A 27,114-nucleotide genomic window follows, 5' to 3' on the forward strand; every position below is an offset into this window, starting at 1 on the left:
ATCGTGTTTGGTAAGAACAGGAAGTGAAACGTCACAAAACACACAAAGAAATAAACACCTATTCAAAACAAAAGCACAAATTGAGCACTATGTTTTAATTTGTGCTTTTTTGTTGCTTTTGACCAACAAAAAAAGCAGGGGAGAGTTTTATCATTTAGTAGCCATTTACAGAACTGACTTGAAGTTTACAGCTGAATTGTATTAAACTGCTTCTACATCTTACGTTAATGTTCCTTTCAGTGTCATTGTCCAAATCAGAAACCCCCATGTCAATGGAGAAATCAGCTGGGACAGTCTTTGTCTCAGCTGATGGTACGGATATTGGAAGGAGTTTGTCCATGATCAGGGATTTCCAGTTCAAATCCCCACACTGATTCTCTTGCGCATAACTTCAACATGCACTTGTTCAGAATATAAACTGTTTTAACAGTTTACAACTAAACTGCTAACTAATTAATCATTTCTATTGAAATAGAAAATTGTAGCTGTTATTTTGCAGTCACTGTGTGTTGATAATCTCATTGACTTGTGATTCAACAACTGGATGGTTTTCTGGTCTCTTCTACTCTCTGGTGGCTGTTTCAGGTAATTTGCTTTCCAAACTGGGTGTTTGTGAGGAAATAAAACAAACTGGTGCTCTATAAGTCATTTTTGTGAATTTTTGTTTTTACTAGTTTGTTTTGTCGATTCTAGACAGACAAATTAATCCCTGTTTATAGTAAAAGATGAGTATAAACAGACTTGATTAGCTAAAAGAAATCAAAGGAGAGCAATTCATGACTTACAACAGAGATTTTCAACTTGTTTGCTTCTTCATCATTCTGATATTCTTTTTTATTATTTAAATCAGTGATGATTTTCAACACTGTGAACGCATCGCAACCTCATTCGGGTGAATCTTTATTATTATGAGTCAGAACGCGGAAGTTCCACCAGCTGGCGCTCATCCGAACCCTCTAATCAGTTGATGACGGGTTTTGCTTCAGTTCGTTCACTTAAAATGATTCGTTCATTTGAACGGATCGTTCATTTCAACAGGTTGTTCGTGAACAACACAACGCTACCTCCGCATTCCATTCTTTCTTTTTAAGTCTTCGTAAGTGTCAGAACTCTCATAAGTCACTGAAGCAGCAGCAGTCACTGAGATTCTCTCAGAGGTGGAAAAATATACGACCATTATTAAAACATCATGGGCAGTGAGTATCTAAATATGGGCAGAACTTTGTGCCATCAAAAACTGAATTTCAATTCTGTTTGAATTTGTATTGCATTTAATAAATGCTGAATTTGCATATAATTTAAAATATATTGGTTTGGAAAGGTTTATTGAAAAAGGTTTATTGTAAATTGAAATTGAATCTAATATTTTCAAACTGAATTGATATAGCAGAAACAAATTATGCCACTGTTTAAATTGACATGGGGTGTGTGTTTTATTTAATGGCGTTATTGACATATACAGTATTTTTTAGAACTAACTAAATGTGTTGTTGCCAGGTCAGTGTTGTAATATAGATATGTGGTCTTAAGGAGTTTTATCCTGGTTAAATAAAGATTAGATTAATTCATTTGCTTTGAAACTGCATTTTATTCTAGAGAAAATTAATTTCTCAAATACTTTCATTTTCTTTCCTCGCCATTAAATTTCAATTTTGACATTTCAATAAATGTGCCCCACAGGTGACCCTCAATAAAACGCATTCATTGAGAAAACGTCATGTAAACGTTAACATTTGTCAAGCTAGTTCACAATACTCTTCTTCCTGGACACGTAATGCGTTTGTTACAAACCAGAGCGTGTAGTCGCAGGTCGTAGCTCATTACACGACGAATGGCATCTGGCAACTTGATCTGTGAGCGAGGAAAGATTATAATCTTTAAGTACCAACCTTGATCAAGGTTCATCTAAGTACAATATAGCTCTATTTATCTACGCTTAATTACTCTGTGGCTTGATGTCCGAATCCGACCCAGAACACTGAAAACTGAATTTGAATGGTGAAAACAGAAACTGAAAGTTTTTGAGAACTGAATGTTCAGAAAAACACAACTTCGAAGCAAATTAATCCAGTTTCAACTCAGAGACAATGCTTTGGATTTCTATTTATGCTCATTCAGATTACGTTTTTCATTTCCTAAAGTTGAGAAATAGAAATTCGAACAGAACTTATTCAAATTCAGTTCCGACGGCAAGTTCTGCTCTGGCCATATAGATACTTTTTAAATGAATCTTTGTAAGATTGACACCGAATGAAACGGCCTAATTAAATATGCTTTATCTTATTTAACAGCTTTTGATACTGTTAAATAAATATATTTCTGGCAAAACAGACTAATTCAATGTTCTGCCAATATTTTTACGCAGTTCATTAACCTTATTTTCATTTTAAATTTCTCACTTTTGCGCAGCTAGCTTCAAACCTTTAAGCCAATCACTCATTCAAACACGAAATGTGTGCAACAGAGCTTTATGGTTACCTCAGCTTTGTCTCACTATCAATAAATCAAGCTACTATAAACATGTGGATTGTTGTCCGACCCATTAATCCGCAGATGCTTTGCAGCTTTAGAATATTGCATTATTTTGTCTTCATTTCCCTTGAGTCCGCCCCAATCTCAATGTCACGTCCTACTCATCCTCATCATTTATTCCCAGTCAAAACTCTCATGTTTGATTGTTTCCAGTTAAATTCTGGGAGGTAATAAAGCCGTTCTGTGCGGTGATACCAGAGATCCAGAGACCTGAGAGAAAGGTAAATATTTATTTGTAGCTATTTGTTTTTCACTTATTTACAATGTTAGAATTTTAATGTTATTATTTTTTTAGAATGATTTATGACGCTTCCTCTTTTCGTAAATCTTGACAACATGTGACCAATAGATCCAGTTCAGAGAAAGGGTGCTATGGACGGCAATTGCTCTCGTCATGTTTCTTGAATTTTCCCAGGTGAGAAAAAATGCAGTCACCTTCTGTGTTTTAGGTAAAGAACTGAGAAAAACAGATCATATTCAGAGAGATGTCAGACTGAAGATACCTGATACATTTAGTGTTAAGGACCAGAATCTGTCACTAAATTATCAACGTTTGATGTTTTGAGGCATGAATAAAATATTTATTACTTTGTAAAACAACGTTGCAGTTAGTTTCACTATGTTATTTCTTTAATTATGTTTTTTGTTGCCATTTTAGCAAAATATGAAAATTATTAATGCACATAATAAGACATACTTCATTATCATAAAGTAGCATGTAAGTGAACACTGAAAGTGTTTCATTGAACTATATTTAGACACTATTTACAAAGTACCTGCATATATAATTGAAAATTATTTATTTTGAGATTTAATAAGGTTTACTAAAATATACATAAAACCTATTTGAAAATATTACCAAAAGTACAACTTCAGAAAAATATTATCGGTAATATATTTTTTCAAATGTGCAATTAAACAATACATTTGCAAAGTGTATTTTTAGAGTCATTATCCAAAGTATAATTTTAGTAATGTCGTGTATTAGAATTGAAAGTATATTTTAGAAAAAAAAATTGCTTTTACAAAGTGTACCAAAATACTTTTTTAAAAAGAGTAATACAAACATCAAACATTTTTTTAAATAAATGTATTTATTTCACACTTCTAATATAATCATAAGTATATCTGCTTGATAACAAACTAAAAATCTATTTCATAAAAACACACCATTCTTAAAATATACTTAAATATATTATTTTTTCACCAGGGAATATTCAATACATTATTTATAACACTGTAAATGCTTTTTGTTATTGTTATTACAGAATCAATAATTCAGTAATAGGAAAATACATTAAAAACTGACTTACTAGTTATTTTTACCAAAATATGTTTTTCCCACAAATGCACCACTGGTAGAAAATGTTAGAGCTCCCTGAAATCCAGTTGATTATAAAAGCTGTTTGTTTTTCTTAGATTGTGTTATTTGTTTCCAATAACGGTGATTAAATTAAAATATTTTTATTTAAGTTTATTTTTAACATGCCAAATTTGGCATTTATTGCATGCCACATAAAATATTAAAAATTGATCCCCATTTGTTTGTGGCAGACGCAAATTTATTAACTCGAATGTATTTCAAAAATAGCTTTTTAAGAAGTAACCTAATTTGAAACATTATCTTTTAACTAATTCAATCTTTCTCATAAACGCTGTTCCTTCAGATTCCCCTCTATGGAATAAAGTCGTCAGACTCTGCAGATCCATTCTGCTGGATCAGAGTCATTCTGGGTTCAAATAGAGGTATCAGTCCACCACATGCTAAGCAAAATAAAGTAAAATAAAAGACAACAATCCTGCAGACATGAGCTTAAAAGTATATCTTCATCTAGGTACTCTGATGGACCTGGGTTTCTCACCTATTGTCACCTCAGGCCTGATAATGCAGCTGCTGGCTGGAGCTAAGATCATTGAAGTTGGAGACACTGCAAAGGATATAGCGCTCTTTATTGGAGCTGAGAAATGTCTGAAACACAGACCTGCTGTGATCTAAAAAATTTCATTTTTATTTTGGGTCATCTAATCTTTTGATGTTTTCAGTGTTTGTGATGATCATCACCATCGTCCAGGCCATTGTTTTTGTGATGACTGGCATGTATGGAGATCCATCAGAGATGGGTGCAGGGATCTGTTTGCTCATCATCATTCAGGTAAGAATGACAAAAAAGTGTTTTGACTGATCAAAGCATTTGGAAGAATGATGTGCAAACTAGGACATTTCTGAAGAAGTTTAGAAGAGGTCTGCCAAAGAGTCCATATCGGTTGTATCAAGCTTTCACTTGCATATTGATTAACATCGACTTGCTCTATTTAGAATGCAAACCTCATGCCATAAGACAGCTAAAATCCCAATAATTTTTTTTTATTGTATACATTTATATTTTTTTTTATTGGTTGTATTTCTTTGCAGCTGTTTGTAGCCGGTCTGATTGTGCTGCTCCTGGATGAATCACTACAAAATGGCTATGGTTTCGGGTCAGGATTCTCCCTGTTCATTGCCACCAACATCTGTGAGACCATCGTCTGGAACGCCTTCAGTCCCACCACTGTGGATACAGGAAACGGTAAACAACCACAAACTACTCTTCCAATAGATTTTATGATGTACTAAATATGCCTGTTTTAGCTTTTCTCAAACTTGTCTTTGTATTCCTAGGAAATTGCAGTGTTTCAGACACAGAATATGAGGGAGCTGTCATTGCTTTTTTTCACCTGCTTGCCACAAGGCTTGACAAACTGGATGCTCTCAATGAGGCCTTCTTCAGGCAGAACCTCCCCAACCTCATGAACCTCATCGCTACAGTGTTCGTCTTTGCTGTAGTTATATACTTTCAGGTGTGTTGCTTTCCTTCTGTTTGTGTGACTGATTCTACCTTTGAAATATAGCATCACCTAATACAAAACTCTGATCTTCTCACAGGGATTCAGAGTGGATCTGCCCATCAAATCTGCTCGCTACCATGGCCAATATAACACATACCCCATCAAGCTTTTCTACACCTCCAACATTCCCATCATCCTGCATTATGCTTTGGTCTCCAACCTGTATGTTATCTCCCAGATGCTTTCCTCATTCTTCAGTGGAAATTTCCTGGTTGATCTGCTTGGAATGTGGTCTGTAAGAACACAGGTATTTATGCTCTTTAATTAAGCTCCTGAAGCACTGAACCTTACTTTAATATTCTCCATGTATTTTACGTTGCTCTAAATTTCATAGTCCTTACTATTTCTGTTGTTCTCTACTATATATTGGAAATTGAGATGTAACAGGATCGTCACTGACATATGAGAATCTATTATTATTTTAACTAAAAGTTCAATTCAGGATTTTCAGGGTCTGTTTACATGGTAGCTACTGAAAAACTAACAGTTTAGATTTCCAAAATCATAAAATCAAGACAGTGAAAGCACAATGTCTAAGTCAGAGAAAATAAAAATTAAATTAATATGCTGGTCCATTTAAAATGATAGCCCAACAATAAAACATATTTGTATCACTCTATGTGATTTGCTTATTAGCAAAGCAAATTTGTTGTAAGTATTTATTTCATAAAGTTCTAGATGTTTGGACATTTTTCTTTAGTAAAATGTATCCGTTCATGATTACAGAACACAACATCAAGTTCTCCAGCCCGTGTTCATCCTGTTGGAGGACTTTGCTACTACCTCTATCCACCAGAGTCTTTTTATTCAGTTCATGCTCTAATTTACATCTTTTTCATGCTCGGCTCTTGTGCCTTTTTCTCCAAAACTTGGATTGAAGTTTCAGGCTCTTCTGCCAAAGATGTAAGTCATGGCTGCAGTCTGTCAAGTGAAGGAGGTGTGGGTTTGTTTTCAAAGTCATTTTTTGTGTTCAAGCTGTGCTGTTCATCTCCATCCAGGTAGCGAAGCAGCTGAAGGAGCAGCAGATGGTGATGAGAGGACACAGAGAAACCTCAATGGTTCATGAACTGAACAGGTAAAACGGTTTTCACTTCAGGGAGTTTGTTTGGTCAGATATATCATTTGGCCATGTTAACTGTCTTTACTCTTTCTTACTTACTTCTGACTATATGTATAATTTTTTCAGCCTTTTAAATTTTCCCCAAATCTTTTCTTTTTAGGTACATTCCAACCGCTGCTGCCTTTGGTGGACTTTGCATCGGCGGTTTATCGGTGATGGCGGACTTCCTCGGTGCCATCGGTTCTGGCACCGGTATCTTACTGGCTGTCACCATCATCTATGAGTACTTTGAAATCTTTGTGAAAGAACAAATGGAGTAGGCAGCATGGCGGCATTACTCTTCTAAAAACAATCTGCAATCCTGCCATATTCTGTTAACTTTAATTGTTTTTTCGTTTTCACTTTGTGTTGTTTCTCCAAAACTTGGATTGAAATTTCAGGCTCTTCTGCAAAAGATGTAAGTCATGGCTGCAGTCTGTCAAGTGTTGTGGGTTTGTTTTTTCAAAGTCATTTTTTGTATTCAAGCTGTGCTGTTCATCACCATCCAGGTAACAAAACAGCTGAAGGATCAGCAGATGGTGATGAGAGGACAAACCTCAATGGTTCATGAACTGAACAGGTAAAATCAAGATTTTCATTATTTGGTGTTTATTTGGCCTGTTAATCAACTCCAGGGTCAATCCTGAACCTGAGCCGTCTTCATTTAGAAGTCAATTCACAAACAAAGAAAAATGGAAGAGAACAGATTTTATCATTACAATGTCAATCGACTGTACTATTCATACAGTTAAAGCTAGAAATTGAAATGTGTTCATTGGTGTTAGTCTTGTAATAATTTGGGACTATTAATGTTTCATTCTTTTTCAAATGTTGAATGATTCTCTAAAATACCACTTTGATGATTTTGTTAGTAATAAGAGGGAGCACAGGTTTCAATTTATGGGGTATTTTCTATTACCAACTCAGGATAAAATATATACAAGCATTCATCTGAGTATTTTAACTCCATCTTTTTTTTTTTTTTTTTTTTAGTAATCAACTTCCAGTTTGTTGAAACTTAGACACAGTTTGGTTCTCCAGCAGGACATTATTCCATGTACAACTCAAAACTGCTTCAGGAGTGGATTATACAGGCTAACATCAAGTTTCTGAAATTTCCCTTAATTTAAAGCCTAAAAATTGTCAGTATCAGAAAACCATTGAAGTTCTTAAACTTCAATGGTTTGAAGTTCTTAAACTTCAAACCATTGAAGTTTAAGAACTTCAATGGTTTTCTGCTGGAGGTTTATTTTTCCTTTCCTCTGTCGCTGCTTGCATGCTTGGTATGAGTGATTGCTGTAAAGTCAACAACACAACACAAGCAGCTGTCTAATGTTGCTACATGCTCATCCAGGCATAGTGAATGCTACAAATCAATGACTCAATGTAATCTGCTGGGTTTCATTAGAAATAAACTTTTTAAACTTCTTTACTTTAACTGAACTTTCTGTACTGTTTGATAATTAGGATAAATTGGAAAGTATGATTGAACTGAAATGACTTTGTAAAGTGCCTCGAAATGACATTTATTGAGAATTGGCACTTCATAAATAAACTGAATTGACTTGAACTGGTAAGAAGAATGATCAAATATCCTTCAGAAGCTTGTTTATGGTTAAATAGAGTTCATGATTTCTCTGCAAGCTGCGAAGAAGTATTTACCTGAATGGTAGGTTATTAAATAACATTAAAGTGGAAGGGAAAATTTTATTTATTTATTGTTTATGTGACAGGAATAAATACGTAGTTCAAAACAATCTAATGTCTGCATCATCGTGTATTTATGTATAGTAAATTTGTAAGACTCGTCCCTGTAAAATAGAATAATGTTCTTTTATGGCCATGACGGCTATCTGAGCTATTCTTTATTTATTTTTGTTACCATTTACTCAGCCATGTCAATTTTCCCTTTTTAGGTACATTCCAACAGCTGCTTCCTTTGGTGGACTTTGCATTGGTGGTTTATCTCTGATGGCGTACTTCCTCGGAGCCCATCACTCTGGCCCCTGTATCTTACTGGCTGTCACCATCATCTATGAGTACTTTGAAATCTTTGTGAAAGAACAAATGGAGTAGGCAGCATGGCGGCATTACTCTTCTAAAAACAATCTGCAATCCTGCCATATTCTGTTAACTTTAATTGTTTTTTCTGTTTTCACTTTGTGTTGTTTCTTTTTTTTACATTCATGAACTGTATCTGCTCGTGATTGGAGTGGAGGGCTTGAAGACTTGTTTTTGATGATGTACCACATTGATATCTATTCAAATTGTATAATTTTTCAAATTAAAATCTTTGAGGGTTAGTTAATATTAAACAAATATAGATTCCTGTGATGGACCGAGCAATCATCAAAATAACTGTTTTTCCAGTGATTTTCTAGCTAAACACAGAAATTAAGATAAAAGTTCAAATTGACAGTCATTTTTTAAATCTTACTTCTATTTGTGATTATTGGGATGTCCCAAAAACTTTCTAAAACTTTAGACTCAGGATAACTACATGCCATACAGCTTTAATCACCTTTACATGCCAAGCTGTATGTTTCATGTAATCCTGTTATTGAAAGGAATGTAGTAGGCATATTGCACCCACATGAGGCATGTGGATGTTACCTAAGATGTGCTAGGGATTGAGGATTTGGTTGGAAGTCTGAATTACATACTATTGTTAAATGGAAACCACCGACAAAATGTTATCATTTAGTAGCCATTTACAGGACTGACTTAACTGATGTTTACAGCTGAATTACATTAAACTGCTTCTACAACTTACGTTAATGTTCCTGGGAGAGACATTGACGTCCCATGTCAATGGAAAAACCAGCCGGGACAGTCTTTATTACAACAACCTCAATGATGTTGACGGTTGCAGGAGTTTGTCCGTAATCGGGGATTTCCAGTTCGAATACCCACTCTGACCGTCTCAGTCTTTGTGTCCTTGGCCAAGACACTTTATTCCTGCTGGTGGTGGGAGGTCCTGGTGGTACCAGAGCATAGCAGCCTCACCTCTTTCAGACTGTTGAAGAGCAGATGTGGCTACAGTAGCTCCACCACTCCATTTGCATGTGATGGAGTGAGTTCACTCATTCATAAATGAATGAGTGAATGACTGAATGTAGTGTGAAGCATTATGGGGTGTACTGAACATGATAATGTGTTATACAAGTTCAGGTCATTTACTATTTTATCTTTTCCCCAGTGACCAGCACTGTGGGCTCTTTGTGTTAACAAAAGCTGGTGTCTACTGCACTTTCTGTGTCCCACATCTGTGAGAAATATGTTTGTCACTGTGTCCCCATGAACTGAGGCTTTGTCACCTATTTCAGATTTTATAGAAAGTTGCACAGGAAAGCAACAAGATACATAGAAACATTGAAAGACAAAAGACATCAAACACTTTGGGAGATGTGCTTGTTTATTAGTGAGAGATGCGACTCTCTTGCTCATAGCTTCAACATGCACTTGTTCAGAATATAAACTGTTTTAACAGTTTACAACTGAACTGCTAACTAATTAATCATTTCTATTGAAACTGAAAATTGTAGCTGCTACTTTGCAGTCACTTTGTGTTGATAATCTCATTGACTTGTGATTCAACAACTGGATGGTTTTCTGGTCTCTTCTGCTCTCTGGTGGCTGTTTCAGATAATTTGCTTTCCAAAGTTGGATGTGAGGAAATAAAACAAACTGATACTCTATAACTCATCTTTGTGAATTTTTGTTATTACTAGTTTGTTTTGTCTTGTCTGTATCGATTCTAGACAGACAAATTAATCCCTGTTTATAGTAAACGATGAGTATAAACAGACTTGATTAGCTAAAAGAAATCAAAGGAGAGCAATTAATGACTTCCTGAATAATCTTTTAACATATAAACTGAGACCTTAAAGCAGATATGTATTGTTGTTTGCTTATTCACCATTCTGCTTTATTTTTTATTTAAATCAGTGACGATCTTCCAGACCGTGAACGCATCACAACATGATTCGGGAGATTCTTTGTCTTTATGAGTCAGAACGCGGAAGTTCCACCAGCTGGCGCTCATCTGAACCCTCAAATGAACGAATCCGTTTATGATAGGATTGGATCTGTTCACTTAAAACGATTCGTTCATTTGAACGGATCGTTCATGAGCGACACAACACTACCGCTTTTCATTCAGTCTTTTTAAGTGTCAGAACTGTCATACGGCACCGAGGCAGCAGTCTTTGAGATTCACTCAGAGCTGGAAAAAGATTATTAAAACATCATGAGCAGTGAGTACTAAATATGGGCATAACATTGTAAAATTTACTGAAACTGAATTTCAGTAAGTTCTATATTACTCAGATTCAATAAATGCTGAATTCACATAATTTAAAATTCTATGTATTGGTTTGGAATAGATTGTAAATTAAAATTGAATTTAATATTTTCAAACTGAATCGACTTTGCAGAAACAAAGTCCATATGCCAATGTTTAAATTGACTTTAGGAAGTTTGGTATTATTTAATGGCCTTATCAATATTGTATTGTGTTTTTTGTAACTAACTAAATGTATTGTTGTCAGGACACTCTTGTAATAGAAGTAATTTCCCTTAATTTATGTTTTTAAAGGGTGAATGAATTTATTTGCGTTGAAACTATTTTATTCTCATGAAAATTCAGCTCTAATGGTTTCATTTTCTGTTTTCACCATTAAACTAAAGTTGGACATTTCAATAGGTGTAGATTGCTCGCATACAACTGCAGTAGCATTCATCACACGTACAAGAGAAAGAGTCATGGAAACGTTAATATTTATCAATTACAGTTAACATGAGACTTACGTTTATGCTATCGTTTGTTCAAAAGACTGTTCTTCATGCCTCGCATACATGTCCTTGCTTAAATTGTGTGGTTTGATGCCTGACCCAAACCACACAATTTAAGAACTGAAATTAAATAGTGAGAATAGAAATTGAAAGTTTTTGATAGCTACATTTTCTCAAAGACAAAATAAATTTTTGAAGCAAATGAATTAATTTTCAATTCAGAGACAATAACTTCCAAAACAATAAATTGGATTTCAAATTATGTTAATTCAGATTACGTTTTCATTTCTTCAAGTTGATTATTGATATTATTTTGTCAATAAACTTCTCAATACCATGTCCTATTCATCGCCACCTATTATTCCCACTCAAAACTCTGATGTTTGATTGTTTCCAGGTAAATTCATGGAGGTAATGCAGCCTTTCTGTGCGATGATACCAGAAGTCCCAAGACCTCAAAGAAATGTGAATATTTTTCACTTACAGTGTTGTAATTTTGTTGTCATTAAATGACCTTTTATCTTGGTTTATGCGGCTTCCTCTTTTTCTAATTCCTGACAACATGTGGCCAACAGATCCCATTCACAGAAAAGGTGCTATGGACTGCAATTACTCTCTTAATCTTTCTTGAGTGTTCCCAGGTGAGTAGAAAAAATACTGTTAGTATTTAATACATTAGAATGTCATAAAAGCTTGCTTTAATTGTTATTACTAAATCTTTGATGCTAAAACTAACGGGTAAGTCTTTATGTAATTACTCATATTAATGACTGACAAACTACGTATTTTTACCTGAATATATTTTTCCTCAACAAATGCACTGCTGGCAGACAATATCTCCTATTCAGTTAATTGCAAAAATTGTAATTCCAGTTATGTTAATTGAATTTAAACAGTTTTACTTAAGTCTCAATGAATCAATCAATCATTTATTCCAGACACAAAAAAAGGTCAAAAAGGTAAAACAAACAAAATAAGAGAAAAATGAAAATAAACATGACATATTATTCACTGAGTCACAAATAAATGATGATGCCAATGATTCCATAATCTTGGAAGAAAATCTCACTGTACTAAAAGCAGGATTTACTACAATTGCAATTATTGCATGACACAGATAATCTACATGCATTTGTACATAAGATTCCTGAGCACAGCTACACATGTGGGAATAGCATTATGTACAAACATATAGCTAGCACGACTCCATCTAGGCACCTTGAGTAGTAGCCTCATGCCATCATTGTATGCCACAAAAAGTTTCTTCAGGCTACTTTTTTTGTATGATTACCAAATCATCTGCAATGCATTATGTGATTGATTATGCAGTCACAAACTACACAGAGTGTTTTACAACAATTCAGGTGCTTTGATAGTTCATCCATGTAGATGTTAAAAAGCTAAGGGGACAGATGAGTCTCTTTTTACAATGCCAAATGTGACATTTATTGTATACCATATAAAATACTAGAAGATTCCTGAAGAAATTTAACCGGGGCATGCCAAAGTGTGCCCATTGGCAGACAACGGGCACACTTTGACCCAGCGTTCTGATGCTAAAAATGAGCATCAATGCTAAGTTTAGCTAAAGTAAAGTCAATAGCATGTGGATAATCAAAACCATGTTGGCTAACATGGACTTGCACCATTCAGTATGTTAAAATTAGTGCATAAGATAAAATTAGGCAAAATGCTGTTAGCCTAAATGCTGGCAATAGCATGTGGAGCATCACTAGCATGTTGTTTTAATTTGACTTGCTCCATTCAGTATACTAAACATGTCTAATTAATAAGAAAATTAGCTAATAGCTAACTTTAGGGAAAAGGGAGGTAGTGAAATGTTAATGTTTGTGCTAATGTTACTATCACTATCCTGAGAACAAAACATAAAAAAGGCTAATGTTATTGCGGTGCAATAATATTAATAATATGTCAACAATAATGTCATTAACAATAAGTCGGTAATAATATGTCATTACCGACTTTCATACCAATAGAGCGATTTTTGTAGGCATGAGAGCGATTTCAAAATCATTTTGGGGTCAAAAATCCACTAATTTTCTCACTCTAAAAAAGCGGCAGTTGGTGTCAGTTACACTCTAAGGTTTGGCAGTTGGAAATTTTGCTTGTTTTTCGCTTTTTACATCGCCATCATGACTCCGATTCCCAATAAAAATAATATTTTTTTATTTGATGATGCCGCTTTGAGTCGCACGTTTTGATACCATATTTGTGGGGTTTCTCGCAGCAGTACGAGCCTCATTAAAGCATTAACGATTATTAATAAACAAAGTTTAAAGAGACGTTCTATGTGTGTAGAACAATAGATGCCTGCCATGCATTACATGGGAGTCTTCCCTATGTAATGATAATGGCATGCCCCAATTAAATATTTACACCCATATAGTCAGAATCTAATTTCCTTCCCTGATTGGAGGTCATGGAAAGTTTTAGAAAAAATAAAGATATTTTAAACATCATCTACTAACTAATTCAACATTTCTTGTGAACTCTGTTCTTTCAGATTCCCCTCTTTGGCATAATGTCTTTAAACTCTGTAGATATATTCTACCAGATAAGAGTCATCACGGCTTCAAAAAGAGGTATCAATCCAATATATGCTAAGCAAAATTAAGTACAAGACTAAACCTGTAGACATGAGCTAACAAGTATATCTTCATCTAGGTACTCTGATGGACCTGGGTGTCTCACCTCTTATCAGCCCAGACCTGATAATGAAGCTGCTGATTGGGGCTAAGATCATTGAAGTTAGAAACACCCCAAAGGATAGAGCGTTCTTTAAAGGAGCTCATAAATGTATGGTTGTGACTAAAAATTTCATTTGTATTATGGGTCATCTAATGTTTTAATGTTTTCAGTGTTTGGGATGATCATCTCCATTGTCCAGGCCATTGTTTATGTAATGACTGGCATGTATGGAGATCCATCAGAGATGGGTGCAGGGATCTGTTTGCTCATCGTCATTCAGGTAAGAATGACAAAAAGTGTTTAGACTGATCCAAACATTTGAAAAAATGATGTGTAAATTAGAAAATCTTTAAGTTTTCTAATTAACACATTTAGAGAAATGTTTCTCTAAATGGCATTTTGGGAGAAGAAATTACCATACAATGCATTAGAAAAGTATTCATATATCTTGAGTTTATTTTTTAAATCTGTACTTTGTCACATTGTAACCCTGGACAGGTTGCCAGTCTGTCGCAAGGCAACACAGAGGACACACAACCATGCACACACACACTCACACCTAGGGGCAATTTGGAGAGGTCAATTAACCTGACAGTCATGTTTTTGGACTGTGGGAGGAAACCGGAGTACCCAGAGAAAACCCATGCATGCACAGAGAGAACATGCAAACCCCATGCAGAAAGAACCGGGCTGGGAATCGAACCCAGAACCTTCTTGCTGCAAGGCAACAGCTCTACCAACTGCGCCACTGTGCAGCCCACTTGAGACTTCAATGTATTTAAATTTGGGATAAATAAAATTTGAAAAACCCAGTGTGCATTTGCATTCACCATTTAAGGTAACTCCTCCTTTAGACTGATAACCCTAATTAATGATCATAGGTTTTACTTAAATACATAGATTTTAACTCTGAGAGCTAATGGTCTATTGCATAAATAAATAATTTTATAGTGTACATTGACTGCAAGTAAGAACCATTTTTACACATCTCGTCCTGTTCGGATGAATTCCGTTGTAGCTGTTTGTAGCAGGGCTGATGTTGCAGCTCCTGGATGAATTACTCGAAAAAGGCTATGGCCTCAGTTCAAGGACCCCCCTTTTCATTACCACCAATACCTGTGGGACCATCATGTGGAAGGCCTTTAGTCCGACCACTATGAACACAGGAAATAGTAAGTAACCAAAGACCACTCTTTCTGTAGTCCTGATTAATTGAGTATGCCTGTTAGAACTGTTCTCCAACTCATTCTTCTATTAATAGAAAGTGACAGAAATATTTATTTTTGTAATTTTGTGTTTCAGACACAGAATATGAGGGAGCAGTCATTGCTCTTTTTCACCAGCTCGCCACAAGGCCTGACACAGCAGATGCTCTCAATGAGGCCTTCTTCAGGCAGAACCTCCCCAACCTCATGAACCTCATCGCTACAGTGTTCGTCTTTGCTGTAGTTATATACTTTCGGGTGTGTTGCTTTCCTTCTGTTTGTGTGACTGATTCTACCTTTGAAATTGAGCCTTGTCTAAAACAAAAATCTTATCTTCTCACAGGGATTCAGAGTTGATCTGCCCATCAGATCTTCTCGCTTCCGTGGCCAATATAACACATACCCCATCAAGCTTTTCTACACCTCCTACACTCCCCTCATCATGGTGTCTGCTTTGGTCTCCTGCCTGTATTTTATCTCCTATAAGCTTTCCTTATTCTTCAGTGGGAATTTCCTGGTTGATCTCCTTGGAACGTGGTCTGTAAGTTGACAAGTATTTATACTCTTTAATTAAGTTCCTTTTAAAGCACCTAACCGTACTTTAAAATAAGGTAATTTCGAGTAAAAACATTATGTTTTTAACATTACTCTAAATTTTGTAGACCTTATTATTTTAGTTTTTCTCTACCACATACTGGAAATTAGCATGTAACAGGATCGTCACTAAAATGTGAGGATCTATTATTATTTGAACTAAAAGTTCAATTCAGCATTTTCAGGTGACTCACTACTTAAGTCTATTTACATGGTAATGTCTGAAAAACTAAGAAACAGTTTAAGTTTTAAAAAATCATAAAATCAAGATAGTGAAAGTACGTCTAAACCGGAAAAAATAAAAATAAAAAAAATAAAGTATGCTGGTCCATTTAAAATGATAGCCCAACCATAAAACATATTTGTATCACTCTATGTGATTTGCTTATAAGCAAATCAAATTTGTAGTATTTATTTCATAAAGTTCTAGATGTTTGGACATTTTTCTTTAATAGAATATTCTTCACTTGTTCATGATTACAGGATGCAGCATCCGGTGGTCCAGCCCGTATTAACCCTGTTGGAGGACTTTGCTACTACCTCTATCCACCAGAGTCTTTTTATTCAGTTCATGCTCTAATTTACATCTTTTTCATGCTCAGCTCATGTGCTGTTTTCTCTAAAACTTGGATTGAAGTTTCAGGCTCTTCTGCAAAAGATGTAAGTCATGGTTGCAGTCTGTCAAGTGATGGAGGTGTGGGTTTGTTTTCAAAATATTTGTTGTATTCAAGCTGTGCTGTTCATCACCATCCAGGTAGCAAAACTGCTGAAGGATCACCAGATGGTGATGAGAGGACACCGTGAAACCTCAATGGTTCATGAACTGAACAGGTAAAATCAAGATTTTCACTTTATGGAGTTTATTTGGGGTTTTAATCAACTAAACAAAACCAAATCTGAACCATCTTGATTTATAAGTCAATACAACAATCAAAGAACAAAGAAAGAGAACTGATTTTACCATTACAATGACAGTCAACTTGTGACGATCTGTGTTTTTGTGTATTTATTTCTTGTTTTTTTGTGTGTCCTTGTTCCTTCTGAGTCTCTGTGATGTCCTGTCCTCCCTATTGATTGATCCCAGCTGTGTCTAGCTGCCTGATTACCCTACCTGTGTATTTAAACCCACCTGTTGTCTTTGTCTCTTGTTGGGTCCTCATCTAATGTCAGTTGTTGTTACAGGTGTCGGCTCTCCAGTTGAACTGTTTAAGTCCTGGTTAGCTTGCTCCATGTTCAGTCTGTAATCAGTTGCTACCGGTATTTAGCTGTGTGCTAAACTCTCTGCCGTGCTGCCTGTATTTGGACTGTTTGAGCATTTCATCATTAAATTCATCATTTTCTTCACAACCTGGGTCTCTCCGTTCATCCTCACCACCTTTCATTAAGCAAATCATGACACAACTGTATTATTCATACTTATGAGTGTACAATTAAAGCCATATATTCAAATGTGAATCTTGAAACTGAATCTTGTACTAATTTGGGACTTTTAATGATTCATTTGAACTGTTTTTTGGGGGGGGGGGTTTGTCCAGCAGGACATTATTCCATGTACACCTGAAAACTGCTTCATGAATGGATAAAACAGACTAACATCAAGTTTCTGAAATTTTTCTAACTTAAAGCCTAAAAACTATCAGCATCAGAAAACCATTTTAACAACCTCTGACAATTCTTGCATTCTCTGTTGGCTGTGGTTCTTTCGTGGCAAGGGCATTGGCTGACAAATGCCTCCATTAACTAGTCGTTTTTCTTCTGCTGGTAACTGTAAATTCATGATCAAAAATAATCCTTTCTTTTTGTGCATTCTGCTCTGTTTTCTCAAACCACTAGTCAGTCACAGCAGATGGCCGCTTGTACTGAGCCAGATTCTGCTGGAGGTTTCTTTTTCCTCTCCAATGTCACTGCATGCATGCTTTGTAAGAGTGATTGCTGTAAAGTCAACAACACAACACAAGCAGCTGTCTAATATTGCTACATGATCATCCAGGAGTAGTGAATGCTACAAATCAATAACTCAATGTAATGTTCTGGGTTTCATTAGAAATGAACTTTTTTAACTACTTTAACTGAGCCTACTGTACTGTTTGATAATTAGGATCAATGTATATACATATACATGTTCTCTTATGGCCATAATGACTGTCTTAACTCTTTCTATTTACATCTTACTGTTTTTTTTGTTTTTTTACCATTTATTCAACCATGTAAGTTTCCCCATATTTTTTTCTTTTTAGGTACATTCCAACAGCTGCTTCCTTTGGTGGACTTTGCATCGGTGGTTTATCTCTGATGGCGCACTTCCTCGGTGCCTTTGGCTCTGGCACTGAGATCCTAATGACTGTCACCTCCATCTATCAGTACTTTGAAATCTTTGTGAAAGAGCAAAGTGAAGTGGGCAGCATGGGGGCATTACTCTTCTAAAATAATCTGTAATTCTGCTTATGTTGACTCTTACTGTTTTTTCTGTTTTTATTTTTCGTTCTTTTTTTACATTCTTAAACTGTATCTACTCATAATTGGATTTGAGGGCTTGAAGACTTTTCTGACAGAAGGACATCTGCAGCTCAGACTTTATCTTTACCCCTGATTGGAATAGAGGGCATAATGGTTTAGATAATGTGTCATAATGATATCATCTATTCAAATCATATAATTTTTCAAATTAAAATCTTTTCTGTGGGTTAAACAAACATAGTTTCCATATTTCTACGGAAGTTTGGTGCCCAAATTTTTGCACTGCACAAAAATGGCCTAACAGGGAAGAGTATCGCAGCTAGAAAGATTGCACCTCAGTCAACAATCTATCACATCATCAAGAACTTCAAGGAGAGAGGTTCCATTGTAGCCAAAAAGGCTCCAAGGCGCCCAAGAAAGACCAGCAAGCGCCAGGACCATCTCTTAAAAGTGTTTCAGCTGCGGGATCGGGCTACCAGCAGTGCAGAGCTTGCTCAGGAATGGCAGCAGGCAGGTGTGAGTGCATCTGCACACACTGTGAGGCGGAGACTCTTGGAGCAAGGCCTGGTCTCAAGGAGGGCAGCAAAGAAGCCACTTCTCTCCAGGAAAAACATCAGGGACAGACTGATATTCTGCAAAAGGTACAGGGAGTGGCCTGCTGAGGACTGGGGTAAAGTCATTTTCTCTGATGAATCCCCTTTCCGATTGTTTGGGACATCTGGAAAACAGCTTGTTGGGAGAAGACAAGGTGAGCGCTACCACCAGCCTTGTCTCATGCCAACTGTAAAGCATCCTGAAACCATCCATGTGTGGGGTTGCTTCTCAGCCAAGGGAGTCTGCTCTCTCACAGTCTGGCCTAAAAACACAGCCATGAATAAAGAATGGTACCAGAATGTCCTCCGAGAGCAACTTCTCCCAACCGTCCAAGAGCAGTTTGGTGATGAACAATGCCTTTTCCAGCATGATGGAGCACCTTGCCATAAAGCAAAGGTGATAACTAACTGGCTCAGGGAACAAAACAGAGATTTTGGGTCCATGGCCTGGAAACTCCCCAGATCTTAATCCCATTGAAAACTTGTGGTCAATCATCAAGAGACGGGTGGACAAACAAAAACCTAGGAATTCTGACAAAATGCAAGCATTGATTGTGCAAGAATGGACTGCTATCAGTCAGGATTTGGTCCAGAAGTTGATTGAGAGCATGCCAGGGAGAATTGCAGAGGTCCTGAAGAAGAGGGGTCAACACTGCAAATATTGACTTGCTGCATTAACTCATTCTGTCAATAAAAACTTTTGTTACTCATAATATGATTGCAATTGTATTTCTGTATGTGATGAAAACATCTGACATACACACATGAAAACCAGAGGGCAACAGATCATGTGAAAATATATTTGTGTCATTCTCAAAACTTTTGGCCATGACTGTATATATATATATATATATATATATATATATATATATATATATATATATATATATATATATATATATATATATATATATATATTTTTTTTTTTTTTTTTTTTTTTTTTTTTTTATTTAAATCTTTGACAAATATTCTGTGAATTTTGGACAACTGATATTTACACAATTGTGGCAAAGTCAATTTTTATGAATGCCACAGTTCAATACATAAATGGATTTAAGTATGTTTTTGGTTATTAATTGTGCTTATGCCCTGTTTTGCAGTAAATTATCAAATAATTTTCACAATTGACAGAATTACTGGTCTGATGATGTATTGTGCATGCTAATTTGGATAGGTTGTACCTGCATTTTCAATCATTTCATTATGGTCTGTGGTCTAAGAACTAAATAAATACTCAAATAAATTTTCATTCAAAAAGGCAATGCACAATATGTTAGGCTCCACAATTTTTCAATTGTGTAGCTTATTCATATAGACACATTTAATACTTTGTAATACATTTAATGAAGCTCAGATTATCCCAAATAATAATGTGATATTAAATAAAACATTATCACTGAATTGTGGCTCTTTTTTATTTATTTTTATTTGTTTCTAAAAAATACGGTCCATCGCGATTTTAGTAAAGATTGTATCAACTGCACTTGTTTGCAGTACCGATTTTCAAGAAGTGCATTATCTGCTGGCACTCTGCTAAACCTGAATACTTCCACGTTGCTCAATGCGGTAGTAGTACTTCCGTTTTAAGCAGAGAACAAAACCCTACGAACATAACTTTGATCTTTTAACCCAATGAGACCAGGATGTATGGCCACTCATGAATACATTTTACGCGAAGCCGCTAAAATGGACGCTGTCTCTTTAAATCTTTGAGCTTCGTGTCTGTAACGGTGACGTGTCTTTCTCCTCCTTCTCCCGGTGGCTCAGTCAGTCAGTCATTGAGATTCACTCCGAGCTGATTTTCACTGGAGTGGAAAGGATATACGACCATTGTTAAGACATCATGGGTAGTAAGTACCACTTTTTGAATGAATCTTTATACGACTGATGCCTGTAGCCTCTGAAGAAAACCTCATATTGTTGTTTAATCTGTTTTCTAACTTAGTTAGCTTACTCTGTCAGGGTTCACTTTAGCTTCCATTGCTAGCTAGCGTGTAAATTGTTGCTTTTTTTCCGCTATAAAATATTTCTGATAAAAACCTATTTGTGAAAATAATTCAGCGAACTTGTAATATTTTAGAAATGTAGTTTATTATTTTTCTTTTTGTTCTAAGCTGCAGACCGAGTTAGCTAGAAACCTATAATGAGCTAACCTCTCATTCAAACACTGACAGTCTAGTGATGACGATGCATAACAGATCTGCTCTTATCTTTATCTCACTGTCAATAAAATCAACCACTACAATCATGTGGTACAGATGAATACTTGTAAAACAGCCAGCAACAGCGCAATAATAAATATTTTATAATATTATGTATTGTGAGTATTTAAATTTCACATGAGTCCGCCCCACTCTCTGCCACGTCCTACTCATCCCAACCAGTTATTCCCAGTCAAAAACTCTCATGTTTGATTGTTTCCAGTTAAATTCTTGGAGGTAATAAAGCCGTTCTGTGCGGTGCTACCAGAGATCCAGAAACCTGAAAGAAAGGTAAATATTTTTTATTTATAGTGTTATTATTTCCATGTTATTAAATGACCTTTTATCTTGGTTTATGCAGCTTCCTCTTTTTTGTAATTCCTAACAATATGTGACCAACAGATCCAGTTCAGAGAAAAGGTGCTATGGACGGCAATTACTCTCTTCATCTTTCTTGTGTGTTGCCAGGTAATTAAGACAAAATGCTTTCAATATACTACTACAGTCTACTTATCATGTCGAACATTGTAAATAATTGCTGTTTCTTTGACTCCAGAAATAACAGGTTAATCTGTATCGAACTATAGTTTGGAGTTTGTCAATTACAAATTTGTAATTGACAAACTCCATGTTTTTACCTAAGCATATTTTCCCATTAAATGCACCTCTGGCAAACGATAAAATGAAAATTCCTCCAAATCCAATTCATTGTAAAATCTGCTGTTTTTATGTCTTTAATTTATTGTGATGTTCATCTCTAATTCTAACAAATATATTTCATAAAAAGTTGTTGTATTTATTCCGTTTTTTGTCAAGTTCACCAAGCTGAATGTGACTTGAAATTAGCATCTGCCTTCTCTTCTGTGGCAGATGCTAATTCCATACCGTCAGTGTATGTCATGAATAGTTTTTGAAAAGAAAGTTACTTCTTTCATTAAACATTATCTTTTAATTAATTCAGTCTTTCTCATGAACTCTGTTCCTTCAGATTCCTCTTTTTGGCATAATGTCATCAGATTCTGCAGATCCATTCTACTGGATGAGAGTCATCCTGGCTTCAAATAGAGGTATCCATCCAACATGCTAAGCAAAATGAAACGTAGAACTAAAGTCATGTAGAAATGAGCTAATGAATCTTATCTTCATCTAGGTACTCTGATGGAGCTGGGTATCTCACCTATTGTCACCTCAGGCCTGATAATGCAGCTGCTGGCTGGAGCTAAGATCATTGAAGTTGGAGACTCTCCAAAGGATAGAGCGCTCTTTAACGGAGCTCAGAAATGTATGAATCACAGACCTGCTGTGATCTAAAAAATTTCATTTTTATTTTTTATCATCTAATCTTTTGATGTTTTCAGTGTTTGGGATGATCATCACTATCGGTCAGGCCATTGTTTATGTGATGACTGGCATGTATGGAGATCCATCAGAGATGGGTGCAGGGATCTGTTTGCTCATCATCATTCAGGTAAGAATGACAAAAAAGTGTTTTGACTGATCAAAGCATTTGAAAGAATGATGTGCAAACTAGGACATTTCTGAAGAAGTTTAGAAGAGGCCTGCCAAAGAGTCCATATCGGTTGTATCGAACTACCATTTGACAAAAATTGATTCTATGTAGAACGCAAACCTCATGTCATAAAACTGCAAAACTCTCAATAATATTTTTTATTTCATATATTTGTGTTAACTTGTCTGGTTGCATTTCTTTGCAGCTGTTTGTAGCCGGTCTGATTGTGCTGCTCCTGGATGAATTGCTCCAAAAGGGCTATGGTCTCGGTTCAGGAATCTCCCTGTTCATTGCCACCAACATCTGTGAGACCATCGTGTGGAAAGCCTTCAGTCCCACCACTGTGAACACAGGAAGAGGTAAACAAAAAACTAACCTAATATTCTTCCAAAAGATTTCCTGATGTATTAAATATGCCTGTTTTAGCTTTTCTCAAACTTGTTTTTCTATTCCTAAGAAATCACAGAAATAATCATCACTTTTGTAATTTTGTGTTGCAGGAACAGAATTTGAGGGAGCAGTCATCGCTCTTTTTCACCTCATCGCCACAAGGACTGACAAAGTGCGTGCTCTCAGAGAGGCCTTCTACAGGCAGAACCTCCCCAACCTCATGAACCTCATCGCTACAGTGTTCGTCTTTGCTGTAGTTATATACTTTCAGGTGTGTTGCTTTCCTTCTGTTTCTAGCTGTGTTTCCATGCAACTGTCAAGCAAATTTTGAGCAAACTTTTAACAGCAGAAAAATCTAAACGAATGAGAATTAGGTATGTTTTCTATACTGGTTTGAGGCTAATTAAACCAGTAGATGGAACCAGGTCACACAAAGCGTTATTTCATCAAAAATAATAAGATGTAGAAAACTCTCCAAGTTTATCATGTTTGTGCATAAACAAATGTCTCAGTGTTTATATTGATGTGGAGGCTAAATCACTGAAAACTGGAATTGCAAGCAGCATTTTAGCTAAAGTTTTGAAATCGGGGAACTTCTCTCCAATTGAAGCGATCTGAACTCTGCAAGACTCTCTGAATGAAGGAGAATGCAGTTCTTCTGCAGCAGATCTACTCCAAGTGTCCTGTCCAAATTCTTCAACATTATGTCAGATTCCTAGTAATGAGATGCCTTTAGTTCAGTATTATGGTCAGAGATGATTTTCAGATGGAAATTTTTTTATTTTTGATTAATTGAGCACAATGTACTCTGTGCAAAGTTGAAAATGTCTTTTTACTAAGTTATGTGTGAATTGTAATATGTCAACAATGAATAGTCTTCAGATTTTACTGTAACAGTTTAAAAAACCAGCCAAAGACTGAACTCCATCACTCCCAGCTCAGCCAGGAGAGCCTCTCCTCTGCCACCAAAGTCTCCACTCCATGCTGGAGTTTCATGCACAAATCTGTCAGTGTATGAAAAAGTTCACTATGCCAGGACTTATTTGGCAAAAATGTTTCCGTCTTTATTTTTTTACATATTAACTATGTTTTGAAAAAGCCAAAAACTATTCCAAGCAAGCCTGCAAAAAGTTTTTCGCAAAATTTAAGATTTTATTTTATTATTATTTATTTATGTTTTTTTACTTTTGCTGTTTTGATACAACTTTTAATGCAATGCTTTGAAATGCGCATGAAAACAAGTTGATGGAAACACAGTTTTTTTGTGATTGATTCTCCATTATTTATTGAGCCTCATCTAACACAAAACTCTGATCTTCTCACAGGGATTCAGAGTGGATCTGCCCATCAAATCTGCTCGCTACCGTGGCCAATATAACACATACCCCATCAAGCTTTTCTACACCTCCAACATTCCCATCATCCTGCAGTCTGCTTTGGTCTCCAACCTGTATGTTATCTCCCAGATGCTTTCCACACGCTTCAGTGGGAATTTCCTAGTGAATCTGCTTGGAACGTGGTCTGTAAGTTTGCCAGTATTTACCTGCTTTAAGTAATTTTTTTAAGCACTAAAACATACTTTATGATTCCCTGTGTGTTTTAACAATATTATATTAAAACTAAATTGTTTTCTTTTTTCTACTATATACTAACAGGTGATTGGGATGTAACATGGTCATGTCTAGATCCAAATGTGAAGATGTATAGTAAAACAGATGAAGTAACAATATTTAGTATGTAAATGTAGAAAGATCAAACTTGGCTGGAAAATCCTAAGCAAATATTCTCAGACCGCAGAATAACTGAAGTGCTATAGAGTAGGTTGCAACAATTGCAGTTTTTTTTCTAATTACCGATCTTTTAAAAAGTCTAACTTACCGATTCCAATTTTGGCCGATACCTGGTCGACCAGTTTGTCAGTCAAGCCTTTCTCACAGGAGAAAAGAAAAGCACAGTGGTTGATTTTTAGACCTTTGCTGAGGTTGATAACATCGGTGGATAAAAACGGCTTCACATATAAAAGTTGGCCGATCACCAATCTCCCAATATTAAGGAAATCGGCACACATAAATCGGCTAGCTGATAAATCAGTGCACCCCTACTCCAGAGTGAAATATTACAAGTTTGGTTGGCTGCTGAATTGACATATTCAGCAGGGTCTGGGTTTGAAAGCAGGATATTTCTACAAGTGTTGACACTATATGATTTGGTATTATTTTATTGTCTTTTATCATGATCTCAGAGCTCCTCATACACTGAAAGTTGCTGCATATTGTCTATGTTTACACTCAAATCGCTTGTCGACTAGACTGTTTAAAATCATAACCCAACCATACGACATTTTTCTGTTACCAAACTTTTTGTTTATCAAAACAAATTCATAGGAAGCCATCTGTATATCATATATTTCTAGATGTTTGGACATGTTTCTTTAATAAAATATTCTTTACCTGTTCATGATTACAGGATGCAACGTCAGGAGGTCCAGCCCGTGCCTATCCTGTCGCAGGACTTTGCTACTACCTCTCCCCACCAGAGTCTTTTGGTTCTGTTCTAGATGACCCAGTCCATGCACTAATTTACATCTTTTTCATGCTCGGCTCTTGTGCCTTTTTCTCCAAAACTTGGATTGAAGTTTCAGGCTCTTCTGCCAAAGATGTAAGTCATGGCTGCAGTCTGTCAAGTGGAGGAGGTGTGGGTTTGTTTTCAAAGTCATTTGTGGTGTTCAAGCTGTGCTGTTCATCACCATCCAGGTAGCGAAGCAGCTGAAGGAGCAGCAGATGGTGATGAGAGGACACAGAGAAACCTCAATGGTTCATGAACTGAACAGGTAAAACGGTTTTCACTTCAGGGAGTTTGTTTGGTCAGATATATCATTTGGCCATGTTAACTGTCTTTACTCTTCCTTATTTACTTCTGACTATATGTATAATTTTTTCAGCCTTTTAAATTTTCCCCAAATCTTTTCTTTTTAGGTACATTCCAACCGCTGCTGCCTTTGGTGGACTTTGCATCGGCGGTTTATCGGTGATGGCGGACTTCCTCGGTGCCATCGGTTCTGGCACCGGTATCTTACTGGCTGTCACCATCATTTATCAGTACTTTGAAATCTTTGTGAAAGAACAGAGTGAAGTAGGCAGCATGTCGGCCATGTTCTTCTAAAAAAAAAAAAAGAAAAGAAGCTGTGATCCTGCCATCTCCTGCCAGCTTTTATTGAGTTTTGTCTGTATTTCATTTTGTTCTTTTTTACATCCATGAACTGTATCTGCTCGGCTAAAGACATTTGAGGAACCTTCAGGAGTCCCAGCTGAAATGGGACGCTGTGGGAAGTGAACGCCATGCTGACTTTCATATCATTTACTCAGAAATCCCAAAGGGGACAAAGAGAACACCACTTCAGCTGGATATCATCACAACTCCACATTCAAACCAAGATTTTCTGAGTAGCTTCTGGCAGTGATATTTTATTTTTTACATGTTTTCCCCCACACTGAGGATTTAGTGCTTCAGTATGCAGGCATACTTAACTAGGAAGTGGCTGCCAGCTGCCTGGGTGCTTAATGATATGTCTTTGGTTAAACTTTTACTCTCAGCTTAGTAATTTCTCTGCTGATCAGGTTAGGGTGTGGACCAGAAGCTGGCCTGTCAAGTGCTGATTCAAATACTGTAAATGTTCCTTTGTGTAACCTTGAATAGGAGCTGAGGCCTCAGAGCTCACATTGGGCTTCAGCCTCAGGCGGGGTGCTCTGAACACTCATCCATTAAGTGTTGGTTCTTGTTCTTTTAATGTGTGGCATTCCCAGGGATCTGCAGTATTAACTCACACCTCATCAACATTCCTGTTGGCCACATCTGGGGGATTCTTCTTTTGTTTTTAAAATGTTCCCTCTTCTCATAGCTTTTTTTTTCAGACAAACTTATTATGTTTCTGTATATAGACCACACATTGAATAATGTTGACTCTGTCTTAAGAGTAAAATAAAGTCTTTGAATATGTAAAGGAAAAAAAAACATTTCAGAACAAACTTGTTTTAAAAAACATTCTGAATAAAAGAGACTTTTGTGAAAAAAGTATTTTTCAATAACTTGTCCTGTGTGTAATTAAATTGCAATTTTTTGTTTCTAGATTTCAAAACCTTCAGCA

At 36.1% G+C, this 27,114-nt stretch overlaps 4 protein-coding genes across 4 annotated transcripts; all 4 read left to right on the top strand.

The window, feature by feature from the left end:
* Positions 1-1,831: 1,831 nt before the first annotated feature.
* LOC145551584 (protein transport protein Sec61 subunit alpha-like 1) lies at positions 1,832-4,656 on the top strand. Its single transcript, XM_081606709.1, has 5 exons — positions 1,832-1,853; positions 2,686-2,753; positions 2,882-2,947; positions 4,200-4,278; positions 4,368-4,656. The coding sequence occupies exons 1-5, from the start codon at positions 1,832-1,834 to the stop codon at positions 4,526-4,528; spliced, it is 396 nt and encodes a 131-aa protein (XP_081462835.1). The 3' UTR covers positions 4,529-4,656.
* On the top strand, positions 4,562-10,218 carry LOC103465273 (protein transport protein Sec61 subunit alpha-like 1). Its single transcript, XM_081607205.1, has 9 exons — positions 4,562-4,685; positions 4,946-5,099; positions 5,192-5,370; positions 5,456-5,665; positions 6,145-6,321; positions 6,417-6,493; positions 6,639-6,935; positions 7,027-7,097; positions 8,434-10,218. The coding sequence occupies exons 1-7, from the start codon at positions 4,566-4,568 to the stop codon at positions 6,796-6,798; spliced, it is 1,077 nt and encodes a 358-aa protein (XP_081463331.1). The 5' UTR covers positions 4,562-4,565; the 3' UTR covers positions 6,799-6,935; positions 7,027-7,097; positions 8,434-10,218.
* A 136-nt stretch (positions 10,219-10,354) lies between these two features.
* On the top strand, positions 10,355-19,033 carry LOC103465234 (protein transport protein Sec61 subunit alpha-like 1). The gene is made up of 12 exons (XM_008409869.3): positions 10,355-10,773; positions 11,709-11,776; positions 11,887-11,952; positions 13,836-13,914; positions 13,997-14,128; positions 14,191-14,300; positions 15,039-15,192; positions 15,323-15,483; positions 15,569-15,766; positions 16,303-16,479; positions 16,574-16,650; positions 18,057-19,033. Exons 1-12 carry the CDS (start codon positions 10,767-10,769, stop codon positions 18,241-18,243), a joined length of 1,416 nt encoding a protein of 471 aa, XP_008408091.1. The 5' UTR covers positions 10,355-10,766; the 3' UTR covers positions 18,244-19,033.
* A 1,554-nt stretch (positions 19,034-20,587) lies between these two features.
* Positions 20,588-27,044, top strand: LOC103465235 (protein transport protein Sec61 subunit alpha-like). Its single transcript, XM_008409871.3, has 12 exons — positions 20,588-20,719; positions 21,294-21,361; positions 21,473-21,538; positions 22,059-22,137; positions 22,221-22,352; positions 22,429-22,538; positions 22,786-22,939; positions 23,081-23,241; positions 24,296-24,493; positions 25,437-25,628; positions 25,724-25,800; positions 25,946-27,044. Exons 1-12 carry the CDS (start codon positions 20,713-20,715, stop codon positions 26,130-26,132), a joined length of 1,431 nt encoding a protein of 476 aa, XP_008408093.1. The 5' UTR covers positions 20,588-20,712; the 3' UTR covers positions 26,133-27,044.
* The last annotated feature ends 70 nt before the right edge of the window (positions 27,045-27,114 follow it).

This window comes from Poecilia reticulata, chromosome 5 (genome assembly GCF_904066995.2).
Source record: "Poecilia reticulata chromosome 5, P_reticulata-male-v2, whole genome shotgun sequence".
In the NCBI taxonomy this organism is placed as follows: domain Eukaryota; kingdom Metazoa; phylum Chordata; class Actinopteri; order Cyprinodontiformes; family Poeciliidae; genus Poecilia; species Poecilia reticulata.